This window comes from Aplysia californica, unplaced genomic scaffold, assembly GCF_000002075.1.
Source record: "Aplysia californica isolate F4 #8 unplaced genomic scaffold, AplCal3.0 scaffold00518, whole genome shotgun sequence".
Classification (NCBI taxonomy): Eukaryota; Metazoa; Mollusca; class Gastropoda; order Aplysiida; family Aplysiidae; genus Aplysia; species Aplysia californica.
The window spans coordinates 198,003-223,087 of NW_004797788.1; the positions used below are offsets into that span (position 1 = coordinate 198,003).

Consider the following 25,085-nt stretch of genomic DNA (forward strand, 5'->3'; position numbering starts at 1 on the left):
TTTTCATACAACACTCACCACCATGCCAAGGCTTATGCTAGACACGTGTTCGTTGATTGGTCAAGTAGTTAGCTTTCACCAATGAAATTAGCTTTAACAACAAAATATAGGCTAGGCCTAGGCCTACCTAAAAGTAGGAGGGCCGATAGAATCTAAATCTAGTGCAGGCAGCAAAAAGAAAGGGAACAAAAAGTTAGCCTTATCTATTCCGCGAAAGTGCAGTTCAAACACATGAATTTATAGATCTATTGAAATTAAATAGACTATCCTAAAATATGCAACTTCTATGCAGTTTTTAAATTAAACATCATAGATCACTTTCAACTCAGTTAGCCTACCTGGGCGTTGTCACTTTCAACAGGGTAGACCATAGAGAGAGACTACTCAGCACTGGTCTAAAGATCTACTTTCGATTTCACAAAGATGTTATCAGATTGATTGATTTGGAAACTGCCAGCATGTCGTCCCGTCGAAATGTAGAACTGCAGAAGTTTATTCTAAAAGATGTAAGTGTGGCTAAACTATCGTGGATTTTAGATCTAGATCTAGATCTAGATCTATCTAGTCTAGGCCCTAGTAGATCTAAGAAGGTCTAAATTTAAATCTCATAATAATACAGTCAAACCTGCCCTGACGGCCTGTACAAACTTCCATTTCCCCCCTTGCGTTTTTTAACTGTGTAAAACAGGCACCTGTCCAACACGGCCGCGGCCACCATTTTTTAACACACAACCCCTATCACACATAGCGGAAGGACTTCCGTAACGAGCGACCACCAAATCAAACACAATAAAGAAGAGGCCTAAACCTAACCCTAACCCTACCCCTAACCCTACCCTTACTCCTACCCCTATCCCTACCCCAAGCCCTCAATTCTGCTCTGTCTCATAGTGGTCGCTCGTCACGGAAGTCCTCCCCAAATAGCAATAACACCTGTCTTAGACTTAGACGGCCACCTTAGTGACTCCATTACGTTTTGTCATAAATTGTGCATTGGCCCCTGGCGTTGTGGGCTAGCCGTCATAATTCAATCACCTGTCGTTGTTGTTAGGTAGTCCCTCCAACAGATCATGTTGCGTAGGCCCCTCCCACTTTTGACCAATAGCTACCAATTTTCAGTTGCTGGTGAGGTAAGCGTGTGATCCCATAAACCCATAAGCCCTGCCCAGAACTCATATATGACAAATCAGTAGTGAGATGAGTGGTCACTGTATAACCAGTCTGTATCAAAGTAACAATAAAGGACGTCAACATGAACTTTTGACAGAAGCGTCGCTCGTTCTCTGAGTGGTGGTGATCCATGTGGTTTTTTTAACATGGCGCTCAGTATTCCTCGTCTGACACATTTCGTTTTATTGTCACCCTTGCGCATAAAATAAAAATTACATACAAAATACAAATCAACAGCAACAAAAACAACAACAATGCGGCTACTTTCGATTGGGACTTTAGATGAGAGTGGTTTGTTTTCTTCATCTTGATCAGTCCTGCCTAAGACGACCACCTGTCTTATACGGCCATTTTTCTCCTTGACAATGAGTGGCCGTCTTACACAGGTTTGACTGTAGATGTAGATCTAGTAGTAAGTTAGGTAAGTAGATCTAGGCCTACAGTTTCAATTGGTATTATAATGTCAATGCATCACTGAATAGCCAGTTGTTCACCAAAGTTTTATCAGGAAATTTTTAGCCTTATCAATGTGGATTGGTGTGCCGAGAATCTTTCCTGGGGGTGCAATAATAATAATACTTGCTTACTCTATCCCTATACTGTCAGGTACAAAAGGTGGAAAGCAGTCGAATCTACGCCAGGCTTGCGTGTCCCTGGCCACGTCCTCCAATTTTGGCAAATCCAGTGTCTCTATATAGCTTCCAGATGGTCTTCCTCATTTCTTTTTCCAGTAGGTTTCCAATAGTATGTCTCAAAGAACAAATCTTGTCTTCGGTATTTGTAGAACAGATATCTCCATCTTCTCCTTTTTATGGTTGTGTTGATGTAGTTTAACTATACACGCATGTGGTTTAACTATGCACACCCACCTCATGTAGCGATCCAACTTGCACTGACTGGTCGCGACTCTCTGCTCTGCGCCTCGACCGCTACTCACGCAGTCTTCAAAAGTCTGAGGCTCACGCCTCGGCCTGTCCTTGTTTTCTTCAATGTCAAATAGGTAGGCTACCGTACTCGACTACTTTTCCGAGAATCACACAGCTAACCACAGTTGATCTTCAATTTCAGCTCTTTCCAATACTTCAAATTATTTGTATTAAATTAATACCAATTTGTTAGTAACATTCTGGGTAAACATTTTGTTTGGAAGCTTTTTGCAAAAATGCTTGAACATAATTCTTAGTTAACATTGAACTAGTCCATGACTATGGTATGACTTCTGCCAGTGAGAGCAACTTCTACAATTGTTCTGTTGACATTTACAAAGATGAAAGTGAAGACCAAATCAAGAATAGTACCAAGTACCAGTGCTGAGTGAGAATCTGACGTGAACACTACAGTCCGTATCCTTGTATTGGAAGACATGGTTCCATCGTAGCGCAGATATATCTGGCAACCTTTTTATTTTAGGATAGATACAGCTTGAAATTCACTTCCTTTTTCCCTCTTCTCTGTCTCATCAATGTGCCCTTCTTGTGACAACAATTAGTGTTGCCTGGAGCCTCTTGGGGACCGAGCTGAATGTAGCAGTTTCCTGCTGCTTTTTCAGTAGGATTAATGATGATGTTCTAAACTACTCTGTACACATTATCTTTTTGGGCTTAAAAGTGCATTGAATGAAACGTTGAATCTTTTAGTCTCCGAGATCTATTTTTGCCGGAAAGATGTTTTATCAGAGCAACTTTTGCAAAGAATTGCATTCTCTGATGCATATTTAAAAACATTTTTTCCCTTTTGCAGGCTCCATCTTCAGTGTACTACATTCCCAATTTTATTAGTGCTGATGAAGAGCAGTTCTTGTTGAACAAAGTCTATTCAGCCCCTAAACCAAAGTGGACACAGCTTTCACATAGAAAGCTGCAGAATTGGGGTAAGTTCAACTACGCCCACAGTCCTCTTTGTGATCTCACATGTCTCTGATAATATGGTCAGGTATCACTTTGCACGGCATTCCCAACTCTACATTTTCAACAATCATCACTATCTAAATCGATTTAAGCAGACTCCACTATATTTGCTCTCCTTAGAACCTGCACTGCACATCTCCACAATTTTCCTCCTCATGACACTTTTTATTCCTATCATCATGCATCCATTACTTTTTTTCCCCAGTGTCCATATTCATTAATTGCTTGTGCATTCATTTTCCTTTATTCCACTATCCCTCCATAGAGACATAAAGAAGGAAAAAGCATTGGCTGACAAAATTATGCTTTTCTTTCTTTCGTTCAGGGGGTATACCTCTTCAGAAAGGCATGGTAGCAGAGCCTTTACCCACAGTAAGTTTTGATTATTGTTCTTACATGCAAAATTGTTTTACTTTCTAAAGTAGTAAAAGTTTAAATCCATGTGGCACCTGAGATAAGCACTGCACTTTGCTAAAGTAACATGTATGCATTCTGAGGCTTGGCAAGCAAGGAGCAGATCAGTTATTTTCTGTTACCAACAATGTCTTAATGATACATGACCCATTGTCTAAAAAATGTTTAGATTATCTAACGAACCACTTCCCCTTAGAACAGGCTGAGCACGCCCATGGTTTCAATATTATTGCAATAGGCCTATCTATTATTCTGTTGATCGTATGCTATGGATTTTACTCAAGCCTGATTTTGACAATCAAGATGGCAAGAATAATCATGTAGGCCTATGTGGTCAGATTTCACAGTAAACGTAAAATTGTGAATTTTTTAAAGAATAGAATTCTTATGCAATCATTGGCTACTCTAATACAGAAGAAATACTAGAAAAAGTTCCCTGTCCCCATTTACTGTAAGCATGCACAATGCACGAGGTACCTGGAAAGAAATTTCCTCCCACCCCTAAGCAGAGAGATTCAAAACTCTATGGGGGCTTGGTGGACCCGCAGGACCTTCGGCAAACAGCAGCTTCTGCTTTTACACTCGAGACTGGGATGTAACATGTTCATAAAGATGAACGAGAAGTAGAAGAAGAAAGCTCCCTGTCCGTATATATTCATTTTAAAAAAAAATCTAGATATATATATATGTGTGCAATTTTCAAAATCATTTTTTAATACCAATTTTTGAATTTCATAATGGTACAAAAAGATATTTTCTTTTCTTGGAAAAGGCTTTAAAAATCGTAATAAAAAAGGTGAAGAAAAGCTATTCTTATCCAGATTACATGTTACATTTAATCACTGACACTTTTGCACTTTCTGTACTCAACTGTCAACCTATCCATATTAAATGTAGTGGAGATTTTAGTGATAGTTTTTAATTCCATATTATACGTCAACTCAATCAGCATCAACAAAATGTAGGCCTACTCATCATAGGCAGTACATCTTCATCTATGTCCATGCTTACTCAGAGTCAGAGACACAAACCAGAAGACATGTGCGTAATGTAAAGTGAAAAATGCTGCTCTGCCTGTCTCTAAAATTTTGGACCCCACACTGAAACAAATATTATGAATGGTTGGCTACGGAAAATTGAATAGTTTCAGCAGGCATGACCCTTGTAGGGATTAAATGTGGATCCTGTTTTTCTGTCTCTCTGTTTGCCAATGAACATTTCCTTTACATTATTTTTGTCTCTTTTATGTGTGGTCTGATTGGAAAGATAATTTCTCAAATTTTATCCATACCATAAACTCATAATAGTAGGCTATATTTTTATGATGATGATGATTATTATTCTTGCAGTTTCAGTGCTTGGTAAAATCTATCCTAATTGCCCATAGAACATGTGTAGAAATGGTGTTTTGCTTTAACAGTGTAACCAGAAGAAATTACTTCCATTTTTGGGGGAGCTGAAGCCATTGCTAAGGCCAATGTGCAGGTCCTCAATAAAATAAAAAATTGACATGCACTGAAAATATTGTAATATAAAAAAGTACTCTGGGCTAACTTTTGTGTCTTCTCACATCATTCAAATCAATGTGGGTGTTTTTTTTACATGTTGTAAAATTTAAAGAAACCAGTTACTCAGAATTAGAGCACAACACTGTCAAAAGCAATCTGTTTCTTTGTTTATCTATTTTGAGGTTATAGTCTGCCTTGTTGTCAGCCACACATTTTCATTATTCACTATTATGAGTGGGTATGTGTGAAATCTATTATTCTTTGTTTCGTTTCAGTGGCTAAAGACATATGCAGACAAAATACATGAACTTGGAGTATTTGAAGACAGATGTCCTAATCATGTTTTGGTCAATGAATACCTGGCAGGACAAGGCATCATGGTAATTATATTTATAGCTTGTTCACTTTCGTCTGAACGCGTTAAAAAACTCTAGCTCATTGAGGAATTGACTTCTGCCCGCGAAACTTTGCATGGCACTTCTTCAGGCCAGCTACAAAACACAAATATATTTTTTAAAATCCCGACCGAGTAATAAAAAAGTTTTTTTCTTTCTTTAAGTCCTATATAAAAAACCGCTCTTTGGATGCATACACAGGATCATTAAAATAAATAACTTACAGTAGCTTTGCCTAGACCGCCCTACCCCCACATTTCAGTGTGAGCTTGTCGATTTCATCCCCTGGCTGTCTTGACATCTCCATGTGCTCAACGTGAGTCTCGAAAAATATTCACCACGTCTCTTGAATCATGTTTCTTAGGCAAACGATAAATAGTGGCGTTGAGGAAATATGTCAGCTTTTAAATTTATGTTTAAGGTGTGTGCTGTAAATCGCCTTCTATTTTTTTTACCCGCTTTAGGCTTACATCCAAGAAAACATGTCTGAACCTTAGTTTGCAGTGACTTTTATTCTTATGAATGGGATTTTAAAATCTGTTGGTCATCCAATTTTAAACCGGTATGCAAAGACCCGAGAAGATTGAACAGAGTGATTTTATTTTATTTTGTTTAACCGTGGTCAAACGAAAGTGAACAAGCTAAAATGCTGTCTAGCACGCACATGGTGAAATTTGCGGGACACAGAAATGTTTTTGTTGTATACAAATTTTAGGCTTTATCAAGGACGACACGTAGTTGAACAATGAGGTAAAAATCTGTTTCGATAAATATAATTATCTGACGCCAATTTTTTTCCCTATGTATAATTTATTTTTGCTATGTGCATGTTTTAATTAATGTGGAAAAAATTGGGGATTTGGAAATCTGTTTGCTATGTGAGTGTTAGTAGTGTTAGTAGACTGTATTAATAGTATTATAATTATAATTCAAAGTCTCTATGATCTTTTTACCATGCACAGTATGTACATTAACAAACATTACACATGTATAATTCACTTCATGACCATCATCATCACACACTATATAAATAGTCAGCGCACGCTGATATCTCATTTGGTTTAGTTTTAGTAAAGTGCTCAGATTTATTAGTTAATGACCATTAAAGGCAGTGAAATAGCTAGAAATGTCAATCAACTGATAGAACATTTACCTGTTTCATATCCCCGTTTTTTTATAGTCTGGGTACAATTTTTGAAAGAAAGATTTTTAGTTCTTAAACGGGGGGGCGGGGGGCTCTCTTGGCTTAGAAGTTAAAGTGTTCGCCTCTGATTCAATAGGTTCCGGGTCCGAATCAGGATAGCGACGAAAATTTTCTTCTCTAAAATAATGTTCTCTTTTGACATCCTGTCCTGCTCTCTAATGACTAACAATGTTCTGTTGTCTGCTTTCACTTTCATCTCCACCTTTTGCCCCTTCCTCTGGGCTGCTGATTCTTTCTGCAGCCTTTCTACTGCTTCTCCTTGGCTCCTTCTTACTGCTGTCTTTCACTTTCAACCACACCCCTGAATCTGATTTTATGGTAGGTAAGATTTACTCCTAGCCTTCTTGGAGAAGGGCAAAAAATTTTGAAGGTCCCGTGTGCAAGTTGCGCACATTAAAGATTCCTTGGTGGTCCAAAATCAATGAGTAGGGTTCAGCTGCCACTCGGGCAAAATTCTAAGTTTCCTACCAATTGAAAATATTTAGTGTGTCCTGTGTGCTCATATGACCTTATGCGGTTGCGAGCATGTACTTACCCCCCCCCCCCCCCCCAAATGTTTTCATTGCTCTCTTGGCTTGAAACCTTTCGACGGCAGCAACTATTAACTGTATATTTTTTTTCTTTTGATCTTTATGATCATTATATTTTTACTCTATGAAGGAATATTGCCAGCAGCTCCACAAATAATGCTCATGTACCTGTAATACAGTTCCCTTACAAATTTCTGCTTTACATGATTCTTTTCAGCCACATGAAGACGGACCAGTGTTTTACCCGACTGTTTCAACCATTAGTCTTGGATCTCACACATTGTTGGACTTCTACTACCACTTGACAAATACAGGAAACTCGGCACCTTCAGATTCAAAAGATAACCCTTCATGTGAAACCTCTGCTTCAGAAGCAGTTTCATCATTCAAAGACCGACATTTCCTGTCTGTTCTTTTGGAACCAAGAAGCCTTGTTTTAGTGTGTGACGAGATGTACAAAGTTCATCTACATGGCATAGATGAGAGGACTTGTGATGTAATTACCGAGAAAGTTGCTAATTTGGACTTTATCTCAGCCAAAGTTGGTGATCAACTGGAAAGGGGCACTCGTGTGTCCTTGACAATCCGAAATGTGCCAAAGGTCTTGAAAACTAGTTTATTTTTTAACAGAAAGTAAAGTTCTACTCCAGTGGTCAACAAACCAGCTGCTGTGTACTGTGAATGTCAACAATCTCAGACACACTTGAAGGAGTCCCTGTTATTTTTAGTAACCTTCCAAGTGTTGTCAGAATATTTAATTGACTGTAATTCCGTTACTGTTCTGTCAGTTTCATTACTATTACTCATGTTTGTCAGACCTCGATTTTATTTTAGGATTATGATTAAAAAATGAATGTCAGACTGGACGAAGTTGTTGACTGTACAGTTCGCTATGGGCTACACAAGTCTATACAGTGGGTGTCGCATTCAACGAGGTCACATTCAACGAGAAGTCGGCTCCAATGAGGCAATCCTTAATCCCCAATTTTTTCCTCTATATCTCTTTGTAATTAAATGTACGTCTGCTCCAACGAGGTAGTAAACAGACAGAAGTCGCTTTCAACAAGGTCGCGATAACTAAACAAAAGCAATTGAATTAGCGGCCCCAAAACGAAAAAATTTTCTACTTTATCTCCATCTCACGCGAAGCACAAGGCCCATCGCCTATTCCGAACACATTGTATTGCTAGATCTAGTGTGCCTCCTAATATGGGCGCCAAAGCCAATAGGATGGGCGAGGGTTAGCCTATGGTAGGGATGGGAGGGGGTGGGTGGGAACGTGATGCGCGCTGTGTGAAACTGGATGAACTCTGGATGGGTAGGTCTGGATCAAGACCTTTTTTTTCAATTTTCTTTTCTTCTCCTGATCACAAAATCCAAGCTTCCGCCTTTACTTTATATGTAGATATCTAGGCCTAGATGTGAGAGGATATGTTTCCTCACGAGAAGTGTTCCGAAAAAAAAAAATTTTTTTAATGCAGAAATGACGGTCAGAACACATCTCAAACACGCGCACACTGATGCTGTTTGAGATTTTCGTCATCAGGGGGAACAACTGTTTTAATTACTGGTATTGGTACTTCCTATAATATTATAATAACTTGCCTCCTTTCTTTACTTTAGCCTTAGTCACGTTCAACGAGAGGTTGGATCCAAATATGACAACAAGCCGGTCCCGGCAACCTCGTTGAATGCGACACCCACTGTAATAATTATCACCAGTACATGAGATTTGCATAGAGATTACTTGTGAATGATGGCCTTGTTGGGGGGAGTTTGTCAATGCTTGAACTTGAATACAATTAAAATGAAAGAAGTTGGTGTGTGATTAGAACTTTGATTTTTTGGTGGGGTTTTTTGTTGTTTTTCGAGTCCATAAACATATCTAGACAAATAGATCATCCCTTATTTATTCATGTGCATTTCCAAATTGCTAATCTGTGTGCCACATTTGCAAAGAATGCTGGAAGGAAGAGGAAAAGACAAAGGTAATTTGTGTGTGTGCTTGGAGAAAGATCCTCGTTGTCTGAAATTTTGGATATATATATATTAAAATAAGGGCATATTCTTGTATTAGTATTAGTAGCCATTTAATGCTGAACATGCTGATTAAGAATTTTTTCAGATATCTTGAGGAGTTTTAATGATCTGCCTCATTTTGTAACACAGGGTCTAAAAAAACAAAGTTTGGAGAAAAACCCAATTTCTAGCTTTGATGAAGTACCGTACAAAATGTTGCAAAAATAACAAATAAATACATATTTAGACTTAAAATATAAAATCCTTTCAATATTTTATTAAGAAATGGTTAAACGTGTGTTTTCTGATGGAACTAAATTTTGGACCAGGTGTACAACTTTTTTGGGCTTTTCACCCCGTTGCTCAAAAATAGCTCTGCCAACAACTGGGACCTTTCTCCAGGCACACACACATATTTCATCATTTGGGAATCAGACCACTCATTCGCTTGTACTTATAGTGGAAAAAGCCTGAATGTCTCACCTCAGACCCTTACGAGTTACACGAGTCCTCAACATCCTGAGCAGACTGGTCTTCAAAAGTGGAGAAATTCTAGCAGAACAAGCTAGCATCTGACCAGGAAGCAACAATATTCAACATGCTCATAATATTATTAGGCACGTTCTTTGTGGAAAGTATAAAGATAACTGAATACCCCTGCAAACCGACAACTGGCAAGATGCAACCAGGAATATGGTCAGAGATGTCATTGGAAACAAGCTGACAAGCATTATAATTATGATAATCGAAGCTCTCAGTAACATAATATGGATCAAAAAGGTGGCCCGCCCCTGAGGGAGATTGTGAGCCTCATAATTTATCAGAAAGATGGAGATCATAATGAAATACATGTAGTATTATTATGTATCTTTCCAAAGACAGGATTGTTCATGTCTTCAACAAAATGAAGAGCCTAAACCTATCACCCTAGGGCCTGGTATTCTGCCTTTAGTTAACCATTTCATTGTTGTGTAGACATATTATGTATGTGATCACTGCCATTATAATTTTATCAACTGGCTACTGGTGAATTGAGAATGTTTTAGAAGATATAATGCAGTTGGGCACAGAAAACTTGTAATCATGATGGCTCATGGTCATAGCTGTAAAGTACTCTATACAATTTGCCATTGACTAATTGATATCTCTTTGCTTTAATATTTCGTTACATTACGGCTACGGTTTTCACGAAATACGGAAGTGTTGAACACAAATCTGTCAATCCCTGACATGTTAGAGTTTTCCACCCTCAAGCAATTTGTGCTGCAGCAAAAATATTCTTCCGAAGGGGAATATAGCTTTGTCTCATGTCTTAAGTGAACATTTACTGTGCAGCCTCTCTATAACAACCTTCGATATAATATAACGACATTCTTTGTATAGCGACATGGTACCCAGGTCCCGATTTTTCCCGTATATATATATATATATATATAATTAGTAATATTTTTGGCTTGAGATAATCGAAATGCAATCAAAGTACAGTGGAAACCTGATATAACAGGGATGGTGGGAGTAGAGAAAATGTTTTGTTATATCCGATCCCTGTTAAATCAGAAATGCAAGGAAAGTAAGCATTTGTGGATTAATCCAGCAGTACTTATTCATGGGTAGTTGCCCTTGCCACAAGTACCCACGAACAGGGGTTTGGGCACCAACTTTCTCCTTGCCTCCTTAAACCACATCAGAAGAGCTTGGTCCACAGCATCTGCATTGGATAGTCTCATCTTCTTTCGATCCAGAGCAAACTTTCCATTGGAGTGTGCTGCCACTATCTTCTCTCTATCCTTGATAATGGTGTGAATCGACCCTTGTGGAATGTCGAACTGACGACGAATCTCTTCCACTGGAGCTTGCTTTTTGTCAACAGCCTGGAGTATTTCGTATTTTTTGCCAATTGAAAGGCATTTTCTCTTGCGCTTGACATCGGTGGTGACACATTACGCGTGCGTGTTGCTAGGTTTCGGGCTTGATCGAGGTCTGCTGCACACCGCAGCCCTCTCTCGCTTCACACACTGCGTGAGCTCGTAGTGGCATGGCTTGCATCATCACTGCGTCACTCTATCTCTCTCTCTCTCTTACTTTTTACACATTGTTAACCAGCCTTTGTCCCTGCTATAACCGGTTGGGCTCCGATGAGGCCCTGTTATTGCCGATAACTTTTAATAGAGACAAAGAGTAGAAAAAAATGGGGATTTTAAAAATCCCTGTTATTACCGGATCCCTGTTATTACCGGGCCTGTTATATATGGATTCCACTGTATAAGAAGAGTAAAAAACATCAGCAAACTCATTCTTTTCATAACTATACATCCATCGGAAGTTAAAACCTTCTAGTAGTCTTAGAGCTGAAGAAAAAAGATAACTGAGTGTGATGTGTATTTTATATTTTTTTAATTCAATCCAGGGGAACAAAAATAGAGACGATGCTCATGAAATAATTGTCATCCATAATTACAGAGAAAAACATTTTCCTTTGCATATGAAATACGATGATCCGAAGCTAAGGAATCAACACCATTCATACTCATACTTTCAAGCGTCTCACATTCACTTCATATTGCATACAATTATATTAAATACATGTATATGTAACAACCATCCACAATAAAATACATTAGCAGACACTTACTACTTACATTTTTACAAGAACCATGTCATTGCAGCAACCAACCAACACTCGCATTACGCAATCAAGATCATTCTCAACTAAATCGTGGGTGAAAGTTGTCTGTGTCCCAAATAGTCGGGCACAGATAACATGAGCACCGAAATTCTAAATTACGGATAGCTCGTACAATTTGCCATGACTGATGTCTCTTTTACTTTAACTCTTTATCCTGGCGTACCCCCATGGACTCTGTACCCGTCCTGGGGCCGCTGCGCTGTATGAGTTGGAATCCAAAGTGTATATAGTTCCAAGTCCTATATTCCTTACATTTACTCTTAAGTTTTTATTTTTAGGAAATTTGGCAGTTATGTTAGAAATTGAAAGTAGTTTTTGTAAATGTATGTGGTTAGAAATTACAGCAATTGCACATGTAGATTTTGTGGTGTATTCCACCCTCTGACTTGACCCTGATTGCCGGACCCACGACATCCCCTTGGATTTATAGATCTACCCCTACCCATCGGTACTGCGCTAATTCCAGTACTAGCCCTTTCACCATGATCTGAATCGCTATTAGAAAAGTCTAGTTCCTGTGCGTTATCATCCACAACGGAATTTACGGCATTTGATTGGGAGCCACTTTCATCAAATTAATATCATTCCCCCTCACAGCCCAGCGCCACTTCAAAAAATTACTTTGTCAGTCGTGAACGTGCGTTTTCGAGACATCTTTCAAGTTTCTACACCCATCAAAAACAAAGAAACCGCTGTTTATTGGAAAATTTTAATATTCAGACAGAGCTAGCATAGCCGTATTTACATATTCTGGTCATTACAAGCAGAACTAGCTGTTTGACGTGGCATATAGCTGTGCTGAGTTTACTCGTAGCCCGGACTGGTCCTCGTTACGAGTATACTCGTAGCCTGGATTGGTCCTCGTTACGAGTATACTCGTAGCCCGGGCCCTCGTTACGAGTATACTCGTAGCCCGGACTGGTCCTCATTACGAGTATAGTCGTAGCCCGGATAAAAAGAGTTTGTATTTCATTATACAGTTTCCCCAAATAATGAATGTGTTGAGCGTATTTTTAAATTCCCCAATGTGTTTGAGTGTTCCAGGCTCGACTATACTAAAATCACCCCAATGACCGTTACATAACCATCACCCATCCTTCTCTGTCAATGAAATCAGAACCCCATATCTCCCAGTTGCCATCACTAGTGCAATGAAGAACTAGTCCATGAGTTGACATGGCATTTTTCAGTGGCGTGGCTTGCGCGGGCTTGTTCCATCAAGTCTGCATTACTCTTCTCTCTCTCTTTCTATTTACATATCGTTAACGGGCCTTTGTCCCTGCTATAACTGATTGGGTTCGGAAGAGGCCCTGTTATTGCCGATAACTTTTAATAGAAACAAAGAGTAGGAAAAAACAGGGATTTAAAAAATCCCTGTTATTACCGGGCCTGTTATATATGGTTTCCACTGTAGTCAATTTGAGAGAGCACACATTGTGATAAAAATTCAAGCTAAACCAAATTAAGGAATCCGCAATAATAATGAACGAAATTTTTAATCTGTCCTGAAAAGAAAAGCTTTGAGCGCAAATGATAGTTCTAATGGCCCTCTACACTTGTCCTTTTATCTACGAGCAGTTCAATAATGTCAAGTAACATTAGAAATAGAAAAGGGTTTTTAGGTTTCATTCTGAAGTCACTCACTTTTGTAAGAAGAGGTGTTTCCATGAGAAGACTACGTCTACTGAAGTAAAGTCATCTCTGAAACTGGATGCAGCCAAGAGTGACTATGATAAACTCATCTTTTTAACTAAAACGTCTTGCCCCTGCACTGTAACTGACTGGCATGTAAACCTATCAAATGAAAAATATATAATTGTACATTACTCCGTTTCCCTCCCAATCTTTATCCTGAGATGTACATGAATTTAATAACGAAAAAATTAACAGAGTGGGGGCTCTTTGAAAGATATCCCCTTCACCCTATCCGTACATCGTGTTTTACTATTGTATCCATTCGAAGTGGGGAACTCCGAGCCACCACTTTTCAAAGAGGAAATTTACTCGTTAATCTGATCGAACGCTTTGCATAGCAGTCTGTCATGATTAGAGAAATATTGAAAGTTTCAAAGAGATCTTCGCACTAGAAGTATTCCCTGGGCGTACGGATAGGGTTAAAGCTGAAGCAATTTTGAAAAATGGCTACCCAATTCAAATTTTAGAAACTTGAAAATGAATGAGCTCATGACACTAGTGACCAATATCCGTATTATTACTTTAACAATACAAACAAAACATTTTCAGCAAATTTTTACTGAAACAAAGAGAGGCACACATCAATATGATATTTCACCTTTTTACTCAGCTTAAATAAAGCATTTGATCATACTTTTATTAATCTTTATGAAATAATATAACAAATGAAACTACGTAGAGACCCTATGAAACATGAACCCATTTAACATGAAATTCCTGTCACCACGAAAGGATTTCATTTTCTTTGGGGAGAACGTTGGTGTTTCCCTCTTTAACAATGTAGGCCTACTGCAACCTCACTTAACGGTAAGAAATTCTCTGGTCCTGTGAATTTCGTTTTATCAGTGTTTTACAGTATGCATTTACTTGTACTAAAAAAGGAATGAAATTTTATTTCGTGTAGTGTTCAAGACCCCTGAAGTGAGTAATAGGGTGGCGTCGTACAAAAATCACAGGTGAAAACATCAATAGCTGAACTGAAGTTCTGACAGACTCAAAAGTATACTTTTAAGAACTGTAGTGAAGACCTATAATTAATTACTCACAATACTGTACAACAGGCACACAATGGGCACATACTACTATTATTATTATACTGTAAAGTGATTTTTCAAATAGTGACACATGAAATAAAAGTTGACAAGCAAGGAGACTAGACAGATAACAAACGGATAAAAAGAGATCATTGCCATAGGAAATAGCTAGACTCAGATGATCTACTGTCATTAGAAGATGTACTTTTAAATTTTAAATCTAAGATCTAAAATCTTGATTTTGTTGTCAATCCTGACTTGCAGATCTTTTCTAGGATCAGTAGAATAGACATCTTGACTTAATTACTTTTGCGAAAACAACAGATAGTTTAACGTAAAATTCAAAGCTGTTCTTTGATTATTATCATTATCAAAGTACAGTCGTCTCTGCCTAAGATCCAGGTGCTTGGGGACAAGGAAAATGAAGTATCTTGGGCAAATGGGATCTTAGCTGACGCACCAAGGGAAGAATCCACAAATGCCCAAGTTAAGGCCAGAAACCAGTAAAATGGTCTCCCTTCACTCTAAAATGAACAGACGTGACCCTGGGTGGGTTTATGACTTACGGCGAGCAAAGAGAGGTTAACCTCGATGGTCAATCACAGTGGCATGAGACACTTATTATCCTATCATGAGTCTAAAGATCTACACTTATCCATCTGCTCCTCCCATTCTCCTGTCCAAAATCTATAGCATTCCATCTCGGACCAAGTCCCCCCCCCCTCCCCCACCTTAGTTGTTACGAACCATTGTTTTGTGGCCACACTACCAATTAAAATTCAGTTCGTCTTGCCAACTCAGGAGTAGAGACAACTGCTGCAATAGCCAAGGAAGAGTGTGCAGTTCGATGTAATCCCGCCTGGAGTTAACTTGTAGGCCCTACTTACCCAGCATGTGATGCAACGACCTTAACTCTTTAAGCCCCATCGGACACTGGTCTTACCAGCATCCAGCGGTAACAACCCTGTTCCCCATCGGATGTTCCACCAGCAACAACTGTTTCGTTTCATTTAGTGCTAGTTTTTCGGAACTATTCCCGAACCAAGTTTATTAGTACCGGTGATGACTATGCCTTTGTTTCTGTCATTTAGAAGTTCGAGGTAAGCTTTTGGGGTTATAATGAGACATAGTGCCCCAGGTTTAGGTGACTGTAGAAAAAAACTAATGGAAACGGTGGAAATAACTCAGGGTCTAAAGGGTTAAAACAAATAACCTCCTAGGTGTGATGTAAGTTTAAGTATAGAGCTCAGATGCAATTGCGATGCTTGGGGAAAACAAAACGCACTGGCGAGTTCACACCTCGCTGTGACCCTGTCTGGGGCAAACATGTGATCACATTCACAAAAGTGGCTGATTTGTGATGCAACTGGCACAAATTTTCACTGTAAGTTGATCTGCTGTGCCCACCCACGTTCTTGTTCCATAAATTATGATCTGAAATGCAGGATCTTGGCCGTCTACAAAGGATCTTAGGGGTGATTTTCATGTAGTAAAAATTGTTTTCTTCAAACAGCGGGATCTTAATGAATCGGGAAGGTAAACGGTGGGATCTTAGGCAGAGACTACATGATGCATATAAATATATATATATATTTTGATAATGTGAAAAGCCCCAACAAAAAAATGAGAACATAATCTTACTATATGTGGGGAAAAAAATTGACTATGAAGAAAAGTTAATTAAACTGTAATGATAACAAACTCACGAAAACAGAGAAATCAATTAAAATTGTAGCTCAAGACATAACTAGGTCTAGGCTCACAGCTAAAAAATAGAGGAATTAGACGTAGCCATCATATCTGCCCTATTGAAGAGCCTGATATGATAGTACAAATAAAATGAAAATGAAGTAAATTCTCCCACCAATTAACATAATAGTAACTACTGAAACCTTTTTAATCCACAGCCCAATGATAAAGCGTTTGTGCCTGCTGTTTCGTGGAAAACACCATTGTGTTTTTGAAGTCATGAACCTACCAACTCAAGTGTCCAAAAATGCTAAAATGCACAATCCACCCTTAAGACAACATTCAAGAGTAAGTCGGTCGGTGTATATATTTTATCAGGTTATGAAATCTTACTATTACCTTGATTTCAAAGGTAAGTATATCCTGTTCTACAATTTGATCTCAACATGAGTGCCCTTTCAACTTAAAAAACAAAACTGTGAGTTGTTTGGACCCATCAAAATAAGAGACATCACAGCCTGTCACAAAATTCTACAGGGGCACCCCACAGTTGATTCCCCATTCATGAAAGCATTCACTCAACTGCCTAATGGAGAGTAAAACCAAATTCAAGTATAAGAACGATGTCTGAGGATACATTACATCCTGTGACCTTTGGAGTAAGTAATGATAGGTTCTAAAAACATGTTCAAGTTTGTTGAATCTTGCAACTCATCATAGAGAGAAGGCATTGGACTTGCAAACTGAAACAATGCGACCACTCACTGTCTTCTCTATTAAAGGTATCCCTGCTTGAATTAATTAATCAGCTGAATACAAGGACTGAACTTGCTCTGAAAGCAGGAGTAAAATTAAATGAGCATACCGTAGATAGGCAGTTTTCCTTTAATTTATAAATATTTGATCCTCCAAAATGACACATATGTCACAAGCATCATGGTACTGTTTAACTCACTGTCTACTCATGCCCAATTTGCTGCAATCAAAGTTCTGTTTCAACTGCTTAATGATACTGCAGTCCCTGAGTTCAGCAGGGGGTGGGGGTGGGGGGGGGGGGTTGTATCGTTATTGCAGCTATATTTGTGACTTAATGTGAGTCTTGTAACTGCGATTTTTTATAATACACACTGAAATGGCAGGTATACAGGAGATAGCAATGAGAAATATGGCGGGTAGGCAGTGAGTTAAAACTGCACAAGCAAGACAAGACTTAACACTTTGAGCCCTTGGGTGATGTATAAAACTCCCTGTATGCCTAGCCACAGGTATAGCAGTGAGTGAACCCCATCCCAAACCCAGCTCGCCTGAGACACTGATTACTTTGAAGATCTTTCTGAATTAGATGCTGGTAATGACAAGGACTACCCTCAGAGGGACATAGAATGGGATTCTGATGATCGTATGAATGTTAGTAATATATCACTCAGGAGCTCAGGCAGAGGGGCATGGTAGCCTTAGGAGGTCAGGGCTCAAAGGGTTAATAGTGACACTGGCGATTCTGATATATACTTTTTTAAAGTCTGAAGAAGTCACAAGGAAAATTGCACTGGGCAGTTGCTTACACTAGGAAATTCAGCCATGAGCTCCCCTCTTTCTTTGCATACTATCACTTGAATTGAGCACAATACTGCAGGTATAGAGTACCAAACAAGAGGCCATCATTCAAGAAGTGCAAAATAGTAGGTCACTGGGGCGCTGATTCTTGCTAAATCTTATAACAGTAACAATGGTCTGGCTGCATCACCTAGTCAGCTGTTTCTGTCGTCAGAAGCCGGCAAAAGTCCAGTCATCAATCTGACAGTCTTTGCAACTTGTACTGGCCTTACGCTGGTCCATTTGACTGTCACACTGAAGAAAAAGACAAATCAGACAAAGTATATATCATGCACCAAGTTATTCTTGATCATCCGCTTGCTAGCACTGGAAAAAAAATTTTTGAACTGTTCACTAGGTATGGCAGCGCCATTTAAAAAATGCAGGCAGGCACGGACAACACCAACACAGAAAACTCGAAATCGCTGATAGCAATTTGTCATTCGTTAACTGATATCTAAATAAATCGTTGGTTCATCTGGATTATGGATGTGTGAAACACATTTGCCAAACCCCAATGTGTTTGAGTTACCTTTGTTTCCAGTACCCAGTAACAAAATTAAGCAAATTCCTAAAAATCTTTAAATCATTTTGAGAACAACATCAATACAAATACAAGCTCCCAATTTGTCAAAAACTCTTGTGCGAGCCAAATTAATTGATGTCTCTAAATCTAAAATAAGCATTAATAAGCACAGAATGCATCATAACTCTTTCTTTCCCCTCGGAACGACGATGGCAGCTCTGATTGCCTTACATTATAAATGCCGTTTCACAGAAGCGAGGATGGGAGTATCGATTCATGACAAGTTTCATTCATTTTGCAGCAACATATATTTGCAATTTCTGTGATTTCTATTTTACAACAATCCTATTTTCAGCAACTACTATTGATCAGATCTCTATCATTCATGAGTTCCCTCTTACTTTAGATGCAATTATCTAAAAAGGGTTTTGAGCATGTCTGGGACAATTTACACCTGTAATTTTAACAGACCCCCCCCCCCCCCTTTTTTTTAAAGTCAGAGACTAACTGTAAGACGAATCTTCCAGTTCGTTTCACTTGCCAATATGACAACAAGATCTGTCGATTTTTTTAGAACTCTGAAAATAATTTCAATCAAGAGCTAGAGAGGCCTGATGGTTTTGGTAGTGACAAAACTGATGATTCACTATTCCAAGTGGGTGGAACAAACATTTATATTCTTACCCCACAAATCACAGATACTATCATACTTAATACGTAAATCAATACCGTAAATGCATTGAACATTTTCATTACCCTTAAAATGCGAATATATACCTTCATGTGAACTTGTCTGTGTTTTGTGATAAGAACTATTACCCCTCAAAACTTTGGCCCTCTCAAAAATTGATTCCAAAGAACTAGGGGGGAAAGTATAACGGTAAAGAGTTAAGTTTGTTAACCCACTTGAATGACCAACACAATCCTCAGTAATTTTATACATATTTCTTTTTCAATTAAAGTGTCTATCACATCCTCATAGAGAGGACATTGTTACTAACATTCAGCTTTCCTCTTCTGTGATTGTTGTTTCAGAGCTTTTTTGATCGCCATCCAATCCTCCATGACATCAGTGTCACGCACCATGTATACAATGTATGGGCGTGGTAGGGTCAAGGAACATACAATTTCTATACAAAATGCATATTCATATACAGAAGTTTATGGTACCATCAGATTTTCATCAGTTTAGCAGAGTTTTCGGTTTAGAAAGGTTGCTCAAATAGAAGAAAAAAATAAAACTGTATGCATATAATTAACATGTACCTTTGCCCTCTCACGGCAGCTGACTACATTGTATTCTCGAGTATGAAAAAAACATTAGCTTTTTGCCATGTTCTTTATTCTCAAAATGTACAATATCCTTTATGAAATAGCTTTAGATCACTAAAATCCTTCGAAGAGCGAATGTTATAAGTAAAAAATATGTTTAATGCAAGTGCTTTTTAGACATAGCTTTTAAAAGAGAGAACAAGCTAACTGGGACTTTGAACTTCTCAAACTGCAGTGAGTATCAGTCAAAGTACTTTTTCAGTAAAGTATACTATACCGAGATGTTACTTTATCACTCATTGCTCTGTGGTGCACCGTACCCTTCGAACATGAGGGGAGGAAAAGCAACAATGGATGTGGTTATTGCATTAGAGTTGAACGCAACATATCTGTTTGACTTGAACATATATTTAAAGAAGAAGAGGTACTGGGACAAGAGAAAAATATCAACACAACCAAAGATCAACTCAAGCGACTTCAACGCAAGTGGAGTCGACTGTATTTATGTTCTAGAAAATTAGACTTTATATAAAGGAAAACGGATAGAAGAAAGGATCAAACCACAATCTGCCAACACCACCACTTTCAATCACCATAATCCCTTATGCAACTATAATCTTTTCAAGTTTTAGTACGAGTTATACAGCACTTGCAACACAATAAGGTCATACAAGAGCCAAAGATTAGAGGTATTACAAGAGAGTAATAACAAAAAATACAAGAAAGATGGAGGAGAAATCAGGAGGATAGATGTTTGATAAGAGAGAAGGAGAAAACCATACCAGAGCACCCATCAATCACCAGTAACAGTCAACTTTCTGCTCTTTAAATGCCCAACCAAATACAAGAAATTTCATCACTTAACACCACACTGTACAGTGGAACTCTGATTCAACTAGGTCACTGGGCCTGACCTAAAATCTCGTTGAATCTGAGTGTTCGTTATAGCAAACACGAGGTTTTGTGTAGATAATTACAGGCACTAAGCAAGTAATGTATAAAGAGAAGTCACAAGTAGTGCCTGAAATGCCTGCATATTATTATTATGAGCTGTTTAAAAAAAGACAGATTCGTTCAAATGCACACCCCTGTGTCATCTCGATTGTTTACCAAAAGATTGTGTTGCTGAGTAGAGCCTAGCATACGGCAACTATTGATTCCATAGACCAGCGCACAATTCATTACGTAGATCCACATCAAGACTAGCTTATCATTGTAATAATGATCAGTTGCCGAGGGAAAAAAAAGACTGACGCGTTTGTATCTGCGACGTTCAACGCCCGGACAGCTAGTGCACCCCCCCCCTCCTCCTTCCCCGACACGCACACACAGTCACACGTGTGCAGGCCGCTCATTCGACCCCAACACACGCCAGAGTAGACACGTGCGTGTGCCAACAACGCGTGTGTCAGTATGAAAAAAGGCCGCTGATTGGTCGCATGCAATCGGCTAAGTGAATAATGGTTCACAATGCAGGTGCAATGGATGGTTTCCGGGAATAGATAAAGTTCGTTCATGGAGAAAAATGAGCGAAGCCACGTCTGCGGGGGCTGTTCACCCTGGAAGCGACCTCGTTGAATCCGAGCTCGCCGATTTAAGTGCTCGTTGAATCCGGGTTATTTTGATTGATTTTAAAGAAAAAAACCCAGAGGAATCTATCTCATTTCATTGAATCCGAGTTCCACTGTACTACAACATGACACAAAGGCATGATTTCAGCCACTGCTGGACTAACAACAACTAAAACAAACAAAACATAGCTATTCACAACAAATCAAAAGTCTGCTGAACTTCATTGTCACTATAGTAGATTATATAACTTCTAAGGAAACTACATGTATAAGGAATGTTGTCTTTAAAAGGATATCAGAAACGTTTTGCGGCTTTTTTCTCCTTTCTGGATGAAGGGGGTCAGTCTTTTTCTTTTTTTTCAAAGTCTGAGATTCTTGCCACAGATCTGAAAGAAAAAAACAACATTCTAACAACCAAACAATCATTCTTAGACATGGCTTAAATGCACCATTCAAACCATTGAATATGATTAGAAAACATTTTTATCTGGGTTATATTGTTCATAAGTAGTCTAAATGAAATTTTTTATTTTGACAAAAAAGAAAAATAATAGTACCATTACATGCTGTTCTCTTTCCAGATTACATTTACACATGATTCACCTTTCTACGACAACTTAAAATTTGCCATTCTATAAATTTAAAAAACCATGTAACCTTGGGCAGTAAGCCATGTTAGGTCACTAAGCCAGTTTGGAGTACCCATTTTTCAATAAGATCTTACATGTTCAAATATGTAACACAAGCCCTTAAAAAATTCTCATGTATGTCAATAAACAACAAAAGGGGCTAACACTCTTGAGATTGTTGCAACTCTTATGCCTTTTCTTTATTGACTAGCGTACACACAGCCCAACAGATTCAAAATCACAATGAAGCTGAATTCTTACAACACTGTTTTACACCTGTTCGGGCAAAACAATCTACACCCACAACTTTTAAAAATTGTAAAAATTAACTTACCACAAGTAATATCAATATTGTGTCGATCTTCTTCAAGACGCCTGATTTTCTCCTCAAGCTCTTGTTTAATGGTGTCATACAACAGGACTTTTTCACTCTGGAATAACAAAATGAAAACAAGAGCCCATTAATTGAACAACATACACAGGGGAAAAAATAAAACTCAATTTGACCCCAAATAAAAGTATTGAAAACCATCAAAACTAATTTCATACTTAAACATCTCCACATGAAATAGGATTGTGGAAACAACTCAGTTAAATTCAAAGAAAACTTTGAATACATGAATGATGGTGTGTGCTTGAGCCTGGGTACTTGAAACAAAACTTTCCATACTTCATCAGCACAGAAGTCATGATAAGGGTGCTGACAGAGTCTTATAAACCTAAGAGACACTCAGATACCATTACCATGCCCCCTTTGCTTACCTCCATGTGCTGAAAAGCAGCAAGTTCTTCACTCTCAAACTTTTGCTTGATGCTGGCTAGAGCCATTTCTCTTCTGATATCTGATGGCAAAGAAAATAGAAAGTTTAGTATTGCACATTTCATGGAAATAATTTACCTCAAAGACAGTTGAATAAAAAATATAAAAAATTAGAGCCATGAGGAAGATAAAGGTAATAGTTGTGCTGTAATTCATGACCAATTTAAACAGACAAAAAAGTAAGTCATCAAACTTCTTATATATAAATCAATTAAATCTTTTATATTTATGAGAAAATGTAAATAAATAACGTTTCATTAAAAATGTTAATATTTTTTCTGTTTTAAGAATTGGTCTGCAAAATTGTTTATTCTACAATAATTTACATGCTAGAAATAATGAACAAAGAAAAAAATGCAAAGGACAAAAGAGGAGTTTGCTGGGACAACAAAAAAAAAGCAGTTTATTAACAAGAAAGTGTATTTCTCTGTGATATTTTCAGAATGATCTTGGTATTTTATTATTCAAACCAACATAATATAAAAGATGAGGAAGCACAATTTAACCTCCCGGGGCAGTGCTACTGACCGAAGTGTCTTTAGGCCATTAACCTGTTCTAATGCACAGTAGAATTGTAAAAGGGCTGATTCATTGATGTCATGCTCATAACTGCCTGAACTGCAACAGGGAACTACCGCTTTTTCTTTCCTAATCCTTACTATCGTCATTTTTTCCTCTACTTCTTTTGTATGTTTGTCACTCTCTTGTGACCCGCTATTTCCGGGATGCCTTGATAGTCGAAGCCGACATTGTGTTGTAGAAGCTAGAGAGGTGAGCTGAGTAAGCCCGATTCCCTGTAAGGCCTTCTCTGTTGACATCCACCCCTTGGCGCTCATATGACCTTATACAGTTGCGAGCGTCGTAAAACCTCTAGAAAAACTAAACGAAGCACAATTGAAAAATTTAATTCCCACATTAATGACTGAGAGTAAGACTCGGACTCATTGCCAATTTTCCCAATGGCATTTGTTGAGTCTTGTTTCAAGCCATCGACATGACAACCTTGGATATTCCACAGGATTAAAAACCTGGCAGCATCATCAAAACAAAAAAATATTTCTCTTATATATATATGTAACTTACATGCAACTCGTTTTTTCATTTCCATCTGCTCTTCCAGCTGAGCTAGAGGTTGCAAATATTCTGTAGCTTTGTTGTTCTGTATTTCTTCAATTTTTGCATCAATCTGCTGTAGTCTTTCTGTGTAAAGCCTATTCAAAATAAGAAATTCATAAGAAAATCACAAAAGCTGGGGGGGAAAAAACCCACTAGTAATCTTTAACAAAAATTAAGAAAAGAAAAGAAATAAAGGAAGTGCATCAAATAAACACACAAATATATTCTTAAAAAACAACAATAAGGCAGGAAACATGAATGTAAGACATTTCTGCTGAAAGCAGCAATCTCTTTGAGAACCAACTTTCAAGCTACACCTTCCCTGCTGTGTCCCAGTAATACAAAAGGAAATGGTGACAACAGGAAAAAACAATACATTATTATAACAAATAAACAGTGAAAAAAAAAAGGATGTCAACATCATGCGCAAAGACACAAGAAAAGTACTACACTTAAAGCTAGGTAAATGTATTTCTTGTGACCCATAGAAAAGGAGAGCAATGTCCTGAGACACTGACATTACGGACATCAAACCGGGAGAAAACCTTTTAAAAAAAGAAGAAAAACACTATACATAGATACTATATTCTCAATCAAAGAAAATTTTATCCTGATAATAAAAGTACTCACTGTTCTTTGAGTTCACAAAATTGTTTTTCCAACTCAGACATATCTGCCAAATACTCATGGCGTCTTCTTTCACATTCTGCTTCATCGATATCTGAAACAAAAATTGTTCGCAAAAATTTACCAAAAAAAACAAAAAACAAATTGAGAACTGAAAGTGAAAGTTTTTTGAGATTTTTGTGTTTTACAGCGCTCGCAATTCTGCATACGGTCATAAGAGCGCGCGGGACACATTATTTAAACATTGTTATTATGTGTGAAGAACTGAATGACAATTACAATGAAATTAAAGTAAACATGCTTATCATTCACGCATACAGCCCAGAAACCCAAATGAAACACTTTCACAATCTGGAAAGGGGGGGTCGACTTGACTAAATATTCCTACATTTGCGAGGCAGCATGGTGAAATCAGGCGCTCGTCAAAATAGTAAAATTGAAGAAACTAGCATTTTTCTGCCAGATTAGCAATTTTATTTAATTTCTGGTTTTTGGCCTAACACCATTGTTGTCCAATTAAGAACACACTTCTGGGTGGAATTTTACTGAAAAACGTTGATTAAAGGCACAAATAATGTACTTTTTCAGTTTCCATGGACTATCAAGCGATGAAAATAATCAGATTTTGGCGGCCATTTTCTTGCTAATTCTACCTTTGAGAGAGAGAGAGAGAGAGAGAG

The 25,085-nt window shown here is 38.1% G+C and overlaps 2 protein-coding genes across 3 annotated transcripts in view; one reads left to right on the forward strand and one right to left on the reverse strand.

Annotated features, from left to right (window-relative positions):
- The first annotated feature begins 32 nt into the window (after nucleotides 1-32).
- On the forward strand, nucleotides 33-8,601 carry LOC101848461 (alpha-ketoglutarate-dependent dioxygenase alkB homolog 6). 2 transcript variants are annotated; one of them, XM_005106176.3, is made up of 6 exons: nucleotides 33-506; nucleotides 1,777-1,900; nucleotides 2,911-3,040; nucleotides 3,403-3,449; nucleotides 5,275-5,379; nucleotides 7,346-8,601. In XM_005106176.3, coding segments are annotated over exons 1-6 (828 nt in total). In that variant the 5' UTR covers nucleotides 33-504; the 3' UTR covers nucleotides 7,766-8,601. The 2 variants fall into 2 exon arrangements, with proteins under 2 accessions (XP_005106233.1, XP_005106234.1); XM_005106177.3 differs by lacking the exon at nucleotides 1,777-1,900.
- Nucleotides 8,602-17,935: 9,334 nt separating this feature from the next.
- The window catches only part of LOC101853407 (breast cancer metastasis-suppressor 1-like protein-A), a 15,802-nt gene continuing 8,652 nt past the window's right edge, over nucleotides 17,936-25,085 (reverse strand). Inside the window, exons 2-8 of the mRNA XM_005106202.3 lie at nucleotides 24,409-24,499; nucleotides 23,746-23,873; nucleotides 22,605-22,684; nucleotides 22,177-22,273; nucleotides 21,510-21,599; nucleotides 19,372-19,473; nucleotides 17,936-18,099 (exon numbers count right to left, since the gene is read on the reverse strand). Of these exons, the coding sequence (XP_005106259.2) occupies nucleotides 18,095-18,099; nucleotides 19,372-19,473; nucleotides 21,510-21,599; nucleotides 22,177-22,273; nucleotides 22,605-22,684; nucleotides 23,746-23,873; nucleotides 24,409-24,499 (593 nt within the window). The 3' untranslated portion in view covers nucleotides 17,936-18,094. The remainder of the gene's footprint in view (nucleotides 18,100-19,371; nucleotides 19,474-21,509; nucleotides 21,600-22,176; nucleotides 22,274-22,604; nucleotides 22,685-23,745; nucleotides 23,874-24,408; nucleotides 24,500-25,085) is intronic.